The 13,098-nt window shown below is 37.0% G+C and overlaps 1 protein-coding gene across 2 annotated transcripts in view; it reads right to left on the reverse strand.

Annotated features, from left to right (window-relative positions):
• LOC112979697 (sodium channel protein type 1 subunit alpha) overlaps nt 1-13,098 on the reverse strand; it is a 60,790-nt gene that overhangs the window by 39,856 nt on the left and 7,836 nt on the right. For both annotated transcript variants that reach the window (XM_026094093.2, XM_026094097.2), the window contains exons 5-13: nt 9,592-9,655; nt 8,819-8,960; nt 8,458-8,664; nt 7,595-7,900; nt 6,504-6,851; nt 5,127-5,259; nt 4,045-4,283; nt 1,545-1,718; nt 536-892 (exon numbers count right to left, since the gene is read on the reverse strand). In XM_026094093.2, coding sequence (XP_025949878.2) covers nt 536-892; nt 1,545-1,718; nt 4,045-4,283; nt 5,127-5,259; nt 6,504-6,851; nt 7,595-7,900; nt 8,458-8,664; nt 8,819-8,960; nt 9,592-9,655 — 1,970 coding nt within the window. The remainder of the gene's footprint in view (nt 1-535; nt 893-1,544; nt 1,719-4,044; nt 4,284-5,126; nt 5,260-6,503; nt 6,852-7,594; nt 7,901-8,457; nt 8,665-8,818; nt 8,961-9,591; nt 9,656-13,098) is intronic.

A 13,098-nucleotide genomic window follows, 5' to 3' on the forward strand; every position in this document is an offset into this window, starting at 1 on the left:
AGGTCCTCTTCAGTACTGAAAAAAATCCTATAACTGTCTTATATCTGTAAATGTGTCTTTAAATCCCCACAGTATATAAGTATTTTGGTGCAAAAGCTTATCATCTAAAAAGGGAGATAAACTTTGCTATTCATCATCATCCAAAAGCTTAATATAGCCCATCACACAGCAGAAATTATATCAGATTATTTAGTTGACTAATTATATGTGATAAATAATAAAAAATACAGCAAATGGTTTATAAAGAGCCCATAAACTAAAATTATGTGAAGCACAAAATATTCACAAACAGCCAAAAGACAAATTAAGAATGTGACTAAGTGCTCACTCCAACATTAAGTCTCTGGATTTTGACATTGCAAGGTGCAGAATGCTTTGTTCCCAATTCAAAAAAGCTCTTATGCTTAACTTTAAGCATTGCGTCAAACCACCTGCTTAAGTGCTTTGTTGAAGTAGAGCCAGACCACTTAGTGCACCTCAGGACTGAGCCCACCCTGTTGCCAAATAATTTTTGGTTAATGTTTTCATTACATACCACGAGGTTTCCAATCACCATGACCATCATGAAGACAGTAAGGCACATGGCTTGGCCTGCAACCTCCATGCAGTCCCACATCGTCTCTATCCATTCTCCACACAGCACTCGGAATACAATCAAGAAAGAGTGGAAAAAATCTTGCATGTGCCAGCGTGGAAGTACACAGTCACTTGCAATTTTGCAGACACATTCCTTGTAGTTTTTCCCAAACAGCTGCATCCCAACCACAGCAAAAATGAAGACAATGATGGCCAGCACCAGGGTCAAATTTCCTAGAGCTCCCACAGAGTTACCGATAATTTTTATCAGCATATTTAGCGTTGGCCAAGATTTCGCTAGTTTGAAAACTCGTAACTGGAAGAAAAGAAAAGCCATTGTTAGGACAAGCAGCAGGAAAGACACAAAAGGACTTTAAAGTTAATCTGTGGAAAGGTACTACTGCAAAGTGTGACCAGAGTATGACTGTTGAGATGGTATCTTCCTATCTACAAGCATGATGACAGAAGTGCCAGCCGCAAAATTTTGTGAAGTTAGAGCTAGGTGGCCTCAAAGCATAATTTTTACTAAAAGCCAAAAAAGCTACCAGACATACTGGTAGCTCATACCAGACACGGAATTTAAAATCTAGGGTTCATCTCTTATAAAACGTCTGGGCTCCCCACTTCTCTATTTTTATTTGCAGAGCAGATCTACCCCGTGCTGTCAAGCAGAGCACCATACATCTAGCAGCTCTGCTTGTTTCTGCATCATGGAAAGTTTGAAGTGTGTATGTGCAAAAAACACATAGGAAATAGGCCCAGGCACCCTTTGCTACCCACTTGCCTGGATCCCCACCAGTTCCCATTGAAGACAGTAGAATACTGCACGTAATAAGGATGTGTACTAATGAAAGAGATTTCAGGATCAGTATCACAGCAAGCATCAAGCAAATTTTTAAGGCAAATAGAATATCACCAGTGCAATGAAACCCCATTGAAAAAAATCAGTGCAACTGATGTATATTTACCAATCTGAATGATCGAAGAACTGAGAGTCCTTCCACATCTGCAAGACCAAGTTCAACCAAACTAAGGGTTACAATAAAACCATCAAAAATATTCCAGCCTTCCTGGAAATAATAATAAGGGTCCATCGCAATTATCTTGAGGAACATTTCTGCTGTGAAGATTCCAGTGAAGACCTGAATTCAAAAGGCAGTTTGTTGTTTCTGTGTAAAATGTAATACTACAAGCTTAGCTGTTGTTTAGTTTTTACATTCAAGCAACATAACTGCAATAGGCCTCGTGCAAAACTGATACTTAAAAATAGTTCGGTGTACTGCAGTGATTTATTATGCTCACCTTCTCTTAACAAGTGCCATACACACTAAGTAATTTTTTTCAGTTATTTAAATTTTAGACTAAACACATTACATAAAATTCTGGTTTATGATGTTTATAATCCAATCTGAACTCTATCAGGATATGGACTTTCTCATTAACTGTACAAACAATGTCTGAAATTTGATTTTACAACATAAAACAGAATGCTTTCCAAGAAATTATATGTATAACATCATTCTTGGTATACTAATAACATTCTACAGAAGCATTAATGATGCCAAATCTAAGACTCCTGCATGTCAGCTCCTTTTCCGGTATAAACTACCACAATTCCATTCAGTTCTATAGAGAAACTTATTTATACAAGCTGAGGCTCAATCGAGTTACAATAATCTGCAAAAGCTGAGGAACTTCCATATGGGTGGTTCCACTAAAGGCAGTGAACACCAGATCACTAACTTTAACATCAGGAAGGAGACAGCATTTAATAATGCATTTTGAAAGTGATATTACTCATAACGCTTTCTTACCAGGGGACACAGTACAGTGTAATGGGATACAGTACACGTAAATCACATTTAAGAGCTGCCAAAATAGACCCCCAGTAGCTTTGAGAAAAAGCTCTTCAGGTCCTAGGAATATTAGGAGAACTTCCCATAGGATAGGAAAGTACTAATGCTTTTTTTCAGTTTTGATAACCCATTTTCAAACAAGCTGAACCAAAAGTGGAACAGGTAATAAGAATAATCTGAGATAATCAGAAGATGGACCAGAAGAGTCTGACTTGCTCAGCCTCTATGCTCAAGGTAGATTTTACTGCTGTTTTTAAATACATCACAGATATGAACACTGGAGAGGGAAAAGATTTTTTTTTTTTTTTGGCATTTTAAATTACAGATTTGGAGTAAGAGGTGGGAATGAAGAAGTACAGTCTGAAAATGTGAATAAGCTTCCTAAGCATGGGAAGAGTGAGATTCTAGAGGAGCTCTAGAGTGGAACTACTGGTGTGCGAAAACCCCAGGAGATTTCTCAGCACAGAGAGCTGAGATTATAGCCAGGTTCTCTCCCACCCTCTTCACAGTCTAATGTTCCCATATTATTCACCAAGGTTTAGATGGCATTTTTTTTGGTTGGAAAACAAAACTATAAAATGCTACAATACAAGATTTTAGGTTTAGATGGCATTTTTTTGGTTGGAAAACAAAACTATAAAATGCTACAATACAAGATTTTACAATTTACTAGGAAGCACATATTCAGAGGTTCACTTATTTTAAGTACATGAAAAGAAGTTATGCATTTATCTATTAGTTCTCCATAGTAAGTCTGGTATTTATTTGCATGAACTTAACTATTTGTTCTCATTACAAAACCAGGCGTATTAAAAATCTCATTACAAGAAATCAATTCTTAAAATAAGAGAAAAAGTAGGACTGCAGCTGCAAATACTTCTACATGATCAAACCTGTCAGTTCAAAAGCCTTAGAGTGCTGAATTCTTTAATAATTTATCTTTTTGAAGTAGAAGGGAGAAAACAGAGTTGACGACATAAGGAAAAGATATCTTACTAATTTTATGATACTAAAAAATATTTTAAAAGTACTGCAGGACATTTTTCTATTTTTACATAAAGCATACAGAGGAAACAATCAACCTATCCCCATAAAAAGTAATTTACAGAAGAAAATACTAGAAATGCTTTTAAATAGCTTTCAGCTATTGCAGACCTGTGCTCAGGAAACAGAGCAACAAGAGGAACACAATTAAAAACACATTCATAATTTATGCCTTTGTAAAGTACTGATTGAATAAGCACCACTACATTTATTTGCTTAATCTCCTTTGCACAGAAGTAATGAATTTACTGGCTTAGTAGTTAGATAAACCAACTTTTATTTAAGCTGGACTTAATGTAGCATTGGTGCCATTTTTTAAATATTTAATTTGGTTTTGTAGAACACTGGCATATATTGATTTTAAGGAATCCTAATTTACATGAGCCAGGGTTGAAGGTGAAATTTCCAAAAATGTTCTGGCAGAGATATCTCTAGAGGCCAATACATTCACTTTCTAAAGTGGTGGGGGAAAGCTATCAAAACTCCTGCTTTCAGTTCCTTCAGTAAACATAGAAAGTCATAAACATAGAAAAGTAAAAATATGTCACATGACAACAAATAGACTTACCAGATTTCCGACTGAAAGAACGTTATTGAATTCAGGAGTCATCGGATAATGTTCCATGGCCATAAAGAGTGTATTTAAAACAATGCAAATAGTTATGGCTAGATCGACAAATGGATCCATCACCACTAGGTTGACGATATGTTTTACTTTTAACCAATGTGGACTGCAGTCCCAGATCAAGAAAATATTTGCAAATTTATACCAGCATGGTGGGCATTTCTGTCTTGATTCTTCAAGTTCTAGGGGAAAAACATGCCAGGTGAGTATATGATTGCCCTAACCTTCCTCAAACCTACATGAATTATATCAGTCAAATTGTCAATCTGCACTGGTACCCATAAATCCCTATAAGTATGCTCTTTATAATCCTTACAGAGCTTTTTTATAAACCTATTAAAATGTTTATCAAATATATTTATTTTTTTCAAAGCTTATCTGCCTAAAACAATTTCTTTGCATTCCAATCACTGTTCTAGACACTAGCAATTTATGTATTGATTTGCACTTTGTATTTTATTATTCCCTGATTAAACTTCAACCTCTTTCCCCAACTTGCTGTTCCATTATGTGAATATTTTTATTTTGAAATTTTTGGTGTTTAGATATGAATTTTCACTATACTTTTAATTCCTATTTCAAGAAAAAATATTTTTATCAGCTAGAATAGAACTTCTTTATAGAGTAACTGAATAGATATAACTGCTAAAAATGTATTTTTTTAAGAATGATTGCATATATTTGAAAACTGTTTTATACAAGCTCAAATTTTGTGTCCAACAATATGTTTTTTTAATTAATATGCATAAGCTTCTATTCAGTTCTGATCCTTGAATGTAGCTCTCTAGTCCTAATGTGCACATGAGATAGATGGTAGCACAACAGTGAGGTACAAATGCTTACTTACTTAATATATAGCAAATATAGCAATGAATATGAGGTTTTGGGTTTACTGATAAATATTTGCTGGTTTATGGGATGATATCAATTAATATATTTTAAATCAGTTTTTAAGTTTCTACTCAAGTTTACAGAAGTTCATTGAAAAAACAGTAATTAAATATTAAACTACACATGGCACACACCTTCCACAGTGTTTGTGAGTATGCTAGCGATACTCATTGCTCTTTCTCTTAAAGCTGGATCTTCTAGAAAGTCCATAGAAACGTGAAAAGAGCTTGATATTCTCTTTCTCATTTCTGTTTCTGTTGTGGTGCCCTACACAGAGAACAATAACAGACGAGACCATGTTTGAGTAATGAGGGAAGCAAATAATATATAGAACCCTGTTAGTAATGTCTTAGCTTGGATACGTGCTTCGTGCACTGCAATTTTTATTTGTTGTGTCAGACTTTTCTTACTTTTCAACATCTTTAAAATAATTTTGAAAAGATATCTGAGGGAATAGTCACCTGCTGGAGTTTCTGTTCAAGACTTAGGCAGAGTGTGATATTTGCTTAACTTTTGCATTTCTTTCCTTCAAACATCAGATTAAGCAACCAAAAAAGATTTAAACAAATGGAAAGTGACTGAGTCTGAAGTAGGGTATCAAATATTTGCAAATTGTGATTTTTTTTTCCTTTTTCTGCTGACAAAATAGCCTGTTTTTTTATAACATTGACAATCTTTTCCTCCAGGCTCACTGTAACAAATAAGAAAAGTATGACTTCATCATGCTGCCTCATGCTAGTATTTTTTTTAAAGTGATGTAAGTAGACAACTTTTAACTAAGCCAAGAAATTTGTTTTCAGGACATATTCTCCTACCTGCAGATACAATGACAGCAATATGTGCTGCACAAATGCTCACAAAGACATTTGTATTTTTGGAAGTGTGTATATAAATGTGATCTTCCAATGAGCTATTTGTTGTCTACACTACAGAACTACACCAGCAAAGGATGGAAAATAAATAGGAATGAGAAATGAATGGTAATAATGAACTTACAACTTTATTCCATTTTCATGGGGCTGATATAGAAGAATGTTATCAAAATTATCTGATATTGCTAATTTTGATAAACTGGTATCAGCAGTGTTATATTGATTGCAGTTATACGATAACATTTTTGTATACTATTTTCAATTGTGTGGTAACTTTGATTTTGCAGACTATAGCCAGATAGATATTTATAGTAGCAAAAGTAGCGTAGCATATTTCTGTGAGTGTATACATAAATAATTATTAAATAAATTTACTATTTGGAAACTGCAATTTGCATTTGTTAGTTTTGAGAATGTTTGTAAATAAATGCTTAGATTGCAAACCTATCTATCTTATCTGTGTTATTTATTCAAGATTTTACAAGATGCAGGAGCATTCACAGCTTGGCCAACCAGGAATCATTCCAAGGACTCCATTCTGGAGTAAACACTGGCTGGTGCAGCGAGAAAAGGCCACGATGCCTCAACTATTTAAATCTTTCTTACATTGTCATCAGTAGCTGGTTTATCTATTATCACCTCTGGCAGAAGCTGTCCAACAGGCGATGTAGGAGCAGATGGTCCACCAACCAGAGAAACGACCCCATTGCAATCCACAGTGCTGTGCATCTTCCCGTTCACCGGAAACACCGCCAGCATCCTCGAAGACCTGCTGGCCTGACTAATGTTACTGTTGCGCCGTTCGCCGTGTCTGCGTGGCACAAAGAGGGAATCTCTTCTGCTGTCATTGTCTTCAAAAGTGCTGTGCTCATCATCAGCAAAGTCATTTTCTGAGCCTATGTCCTTCGCCCGGCCTCTGAAGCTGAAAAGACTTGTTCTGCTGTTGCGCCTCGGAGAAAACAGGGAGCCACGAATGCTCAGCAAGGACTGCAGGCAAACAAAATTTGTAATTATTAGCTGAAACCTTCAAACTTAGCATTGGAATGAGATAGATTTTTTTTCATATATGAGTGAAACCATTATTTCCAGAAGCTAAATGTTGCTGTGAGATTTTTGTATGTATTTCATTATATTTATATTTTGCAGACAGAAATATCACCATTCATGGATCCTTAAGATAAAAACAATTTTGAGCACTCCCTGCTCCTAATGCCAGTCAGAGTTGCTGAGTAGCTGCACAATACCCATCAAACAAAAATGGGAGCCTAAACATGCACATAGGTTTCATATATACAGTATCCTTCACATATTGAGCCAACTTACAAACATTACTGAAGCAAGAAGAAAATGTGAGGATATCATTATGGAAAAGTACTGTCGCATTTTAATAAGAGTATAGATAATGTATAATCACGCTAAGAAACCCACAGAATCAATTGGAGAATATTTTAATATGATTTTTAAATAACTCTACTACAAGAATGGAATTATGAGGTTACATTTCATTCTTTGTGCTTTTTTACAAGAGGGTCTAGCAGCTACAGCACTTTCTCTCAAGCAATAATAAAGAAAAAAATCTGGTAACAATAATTGAGCTTAATCAAAATATCGATCTTTCCTTTCTTTAGGCAGTAGGGCGATAATACTGTACCAGGAAGACTAAAGCAGTTTTGTAACAGCCTATGATGCTTTAAATGTGTGCTTCCACTAAGAATAACAATATGCAATACCTGATGTGGAGAAGAGTATTTCTTTTCATATGTCAGTCTATTGCCTTCAATAGAGAATCGGAAACCTTTCCTTCTGATGCTGTCTTCTGATTCAGACTTGTGAAATTCATCTTCATCTTTCTCCTCTCCTCCAGACTGTTCTTTCTGTTTTCTTTTCTTCCTTCTATTTCTTCTCTCTTTTGCACTCTTGGAGCTCAGTTTTGACACCTCTGAAGAACTTTCTGAGACCCCCCCAGCTCCTTCCCCCACACTGGGCTCTCTGGACTCTGCGGACGCTGTTACTGCTGCCGCCGCCACCGCTGCCGCCTGCCATGTTGCAGAATGCATTTGTGTCACTGAGCAAGCCACGACATCAGGGTTTCTTAAATTTTACTTACAGAGACTTTTTAGTCCAAAACCTCTGGACCTTAAGACTTTCCATAGGAAATCTGCTTCCTAGTTTCTTCTCTTTTTTAATACTTAATTGATTAAATATGTACATGTTTTGGTTATAACCTTCCTCCACCTTTCAAATCACATTTTTCTTCTGAGATTGCAAGCATTTCAGATCATGAATGAGTAGTTTTTAATTGTGGAATTGTATTACTGGTACTAGACTAGAAAGAAAACATAATGAATAAAGTATTCATAGTTTTGAATATTCCTTCTTGTTTATGCCTGGATTATTCACAGTAATGCCTGGATTGTTCTGCAGCAATGTCCCTGCTGCAGAAGGGAAAATGTCTGACCTAACTCTGTTATTGAAAGACCAACAGGTGGGTTTACAACTCATATTTCAGAAAGCATGCTAAATCTAAGGAGACTGAATATCTCTAGAAAAGTTACTTCCATATGCTTTTGCATTACTACAGCATAAGTTATACCTGAGCTGCTTCTTGTTGTTTTTTCAGTTGTTCCAGCATCTGTTGAAATTCTGCCTCTTTCTGCTCTGCTTCTTCCAAAGTTGCTTGATTCTGTTCTTCATAGGCCATGGCAACCACAGCCAGGATCAAGTTGATCAGATAGAAAGAGCCCAGAAAAATCACCAGAACAAAAAATATCATGTACGTTTTCCCAGCAGCACGTAGAGTCTGGAAGTAACAATACATTTATAAGCAAGAATAGGTTAATAAAAGTTCTGTTTTCCATACTGTGAAAATTAAGATGACATAAGATAATTAGTGTTAGGCCTCTTGTGTTATTGGTATAAGCTTATTTAATCTACTTGCCATAAAAATTTCTCACCAATTGATAAAGGTTTTCCCAGAAGTCTTGAGTCATCAAGCGAAACAGTGACAGGAAAGCCCAGCTGAAGGTGTCAAAACTTGTGTAGCCATAATTGGGGTTTCTACCAGCTTTCACACATGTATATCCTTCTGGGCACTGCCTACAAACATAAATTGGGTGTTACCTTACATAGTTATCCTAATATCATCATCTGGAAGGTCCAGAAGAAGATAAAGATTAAAAAGTGGATTTTTCTTTAGTGAATCAGGCTAGAAATAATAATAATTGTGATTTTTAGTAGAAAATTATTCTAAAGAACACCCAAAAAATTATGCAGGAAAGACACATAAAAAAATTAGCATCAAAAGTTTAATCTCAGCTTCTAAAATATAATGTTCCCAATAATAGATTTAATTATTAATGTTATAGTTTATGTCAATTACAGTATTTTCTACCTGTCTGTTCCTGAACCTCTTAATATTCATATAAGTGGCTGGAACTGCAAAATAACGTGTTTTCCAGCTGCTGATTCTGTTACTTCTCGCCCAAGCAGGAGCTGCACTAACACTAAATTACTGAGTTGGCCACACAGAGATTAAGTTTATATGACCAGTCCACTGAGCACTGACCAGGAACTCAAAGCCACAGGCCAGGGAAAGATCCTAGTAACATATCTTATGTGAAAGAATGTGATCGATCACTCAAAATATTTAAAAAATCAAAACCGTTTGTCTTAAGATGATGACTCTAATTTCTACATGGTGCAATAATACGGTGAAATTTGTTCTTACCCAGCATCAGAACTGTTTCCACAGAGCAGAGCATCATTTTGCCCTTCCAGAAAATAAAAGTGACCTGTTTAGAAAAGAATAATAATAAAAAAAAGAATATTACAATTCTATTTTTACTAAAGCTCTACGAAATAGCTAGCACTGACCTAAAAGTGTTAAGGTAATTTCAGGATGCAATTTTAAACAAGCAGTACTATTTTTCAGCAGGACCACAACTTCAAAACAAATGACAATAGGAATTGTAATAAGTGCTGCCTGTAACTCTTACTGTTAATATGCCAAAAATGTACTAAAAACCCTCTCAAATGCTGCTCGATCTAGATGAGATACACTGCTTTCCTTTTAGACTGATCACTAAACTAAATCATGCTTTGTGTGATTTTATTTTGCTCTTACTTATTACAGTACTGCTGCAGGTATCCTCCGTGTTGTGACTGAGGCACACCATTCGTGTGAGCAGTCACCAACACTGGAATTGCACAAATAGCAGCCTGAAAGCAGATATCATTTTTTTATTATTACTAAGTAATTAATATTCGTTAGTCACATACATAAGAATGGCAACAGAATTTGAAAGCCACATTTAAATTCATCTTCTAGTTCTGCTTACAAACAGTTCAAGAAGAACTAGTTATGAATTAGAGATAAGTTTTAGTTAAATAAAAATTAAATGCTTAACAGTAAAGCTATTTTTAAAACTAGGATTTGTTATTTCAAATTTTAACTGCTTCCAGTACATTGTATTTAATCCAATACATTCTAGCCTGGAGAACAGGGAAGAATAAGGGTTTAATTAGACTTTTGGCCCTGCAGTGTACCTAACTGGCTACAAAAAAACAGCATGCTGAATAACATTGAGGCCTAAGTGTCAGCTGCTTCTCAAGTAAATATGCAAGATCTAAATGACTTCAATGAGAACAACGTAGCTGTAGGTGAAGTACCAAGTTCTGCAATGTAGGCAAAGTAAGGTAAGTAGAAATACGTGAACAGTTCTTGAGGTTCCTGCAATTGAAGGAGTGCTCCATGACTCCTGACTCAGCTTCTAGGGAAGGTTAACGGGCAAATGTCAGATTCCAGTGTCTTTGACTTGCCGTAGGAAATATCCTGGCACAGATTTCCTCACGTTTCTTAAAGTGTTTGCACGTACAACATTTCAGAGAAATGATTTCTCTCCATATGATACACACAGAAACCGAGGGAATCTTTCAGGATGTGAAGCCTGGATGGCTGGACATCACAATGAAGGAATTGAATGAAAAAATAATTAATGAAAAAAAACACAAAATGTAATGAAGGAATTAAAAGTCTCTCAAATGAGAAGTACGATGAACTATACTAAATTGTGCTACATTCCAGCTTCACATCAGATCATGCATCACATGAAGGACCTGGAGTAACTGTTGGTCACATTGTCTTTCATAGACATGGTTTATTTAATAAGCGAAAACTCAGAAGTACCCATGACAAAATCTTGGCTTTGAGCATAAACATTTCATGTGTATACCAAAGAAAGACACACAGAGAAGAGGCTTGAAAGATATTTAAAATTAGAATGGGAATAATCTAAAGAGACAGAAAAACTATGTAAGAGATCAGCCATGCTAAAAATGAATAAATGTATAAAAATGATAGTCTTAACACATTGCTGCAGTTAATCTAGAAGTCGATACTATGAGATGCTAAGCAGCTTCTGTCCTCTCCTAGGTCAGATAAATGTAATTCATGCTGTAAGGAATATGGATAAAAAACTCAGTAATTCAACGTCAGGTGCCTATTTAAGGCACTATTTCTTAATGAATAGAAGCTGAAGGTATGCAGCATCAGTAAATGCTCAGCAATGTGGTAAATGGTCAGGAACTTTGAAAGAGCGAGTTGATCATCTCCGCTTCCCAAAGCTGAAGCTATTTGATATAGGAGGAAGGATGAATTAATCCTAGATATGTCTTACCTATCTAAAAAACATTTGAAAGTTGATTTATTTCGTAAGATTGTACAAAATGCAGTCCTGGCTAAATGAATATCCTTAAAATGAAATATTGTTTAGCACAAACTATCATAGAATGTCTAATATTACTTTTCTAAGGTGGCAATGAACATGCACAAAACAGTTTTGGTGTTTTACAAATATTTTAAAATATTAAATGCTTAGAATTACTGCTTTGTCCTCACTGCGCTGCCCAGGCCAAGGTACGGCTCACAGCTGACTGGCAGGATCTCGCCCATTTGCAGAGCAGCACAGTCGGGATTCTGACACGTTTCTGCCAGCACACGCTACTTCTTATTCACCTACAACGTTCAGCATGACTAGAGAAGAGAGTCACTCAGGCTAAAAGTATTAAGGTTGCACCATATTTTCTCACACGGTAGAAAAGGTTGATTAATATTCCTTGCTCCTCCTTGTACAGCTTTCCACTTCTGCAGTGAGGCTCACGTCCTCCCAGAAGTGATGAAATCGTTGATTATTTTAAGAAAGAAAACTTGGGTAAATTCCACCTAATTTTCCTATAGCTAACCATCTGATAATCTGTACAGTAACCTTGTATTTAAAGGACAGCTCAGATGGTTTAAACAGCAGTGACATTGACGTGTCTTTTCTTATAAAAATAAAAAGCGATGGCAAGTAAAAAATTGTGGGTTTTAAGATTTACTTTGACTATATCCTTGAAAAGTGCTTTTCTTTTTTTCCTCCTCAAATCAGACTCCTACAGCTGCTGTGCTCTTGCTTTTGCAAGAGTTACCGTGGTGGCAGATTCTCGGAGTGGTAAAGGGCTCCTGTTTAATCACAGACATAGGGACACAGTTTATGCAGGGTCAGGTCACGTAGCCCCGCGTCTCATTTCTGACAGAGACCGAAAGTGATGCTCCAGGCAGACACTAAGGACAGGGCAAGGGCGCCCCGAGTGCTCTCCCAGCCTCCCGCAGTTTTGAAGCACAGGCATCTCCGAGGTCAAATGGTCCCCTTTTTTGCTTCCTAAGGCGATTGCTACAGATCTGGTAACCCTCACTGGATTTCTGCTCCACTGAACCAGCCTATCAAGCCTCCCTAGGAGCCCATCTGTGATGCTACTAGCACTCTTCAGCTTAAACGTGACCGCAGGTACCCGCTGTGCTGCTGGAGCACCGATATCACGGAAGGTAACGGATCCGGGGGTTGAAGAGGTGTCACGAGTGATCGGTCCCGGCCGATCTGCAGCAGGGAAACAATATCTGAGCCAGCTGCAGCTCCTTTCTCTCAGTTCTGAGTGAGGCCCGCCCTTTGGGAAGGCAAGGCTTGGAGCTGTACGTAACCCTTGTCCTGACACTCTGGGCAGGACCGAACTGCAGTATCGAATGCTACATCTGCGTCCTACAGCGCACAACCTCCCTGCTGCGCACGGCGCACAGCCCTTGGCGCTGCTGCCATCGCTGGGGGCTGGCATGCATGGCAGAGCAGCAGTGTGCCGAAACGGAGCTGCGAAGAGTAAAGCTACCTGACCGGAGGCTGACCACAACTGACCATATAAAGCA

Source organism: Dromaius novaehollandiae, chromosome 7 (assembly GCF_036370855.1).
Source record: "Dromaius novaehollandiae isolate bDroNov1 chromosome 7, bDroNov1.hap1, whole genome shotgun sequence".
In the NCBI taxonomy this organism is placed as follows: domain Eukaryota; kingdom Metazoa; phylum Chordata; class Aves; order Casuariiformes; family Dromaiidae; genus Dromaius; species Dromaius novaehollandiae.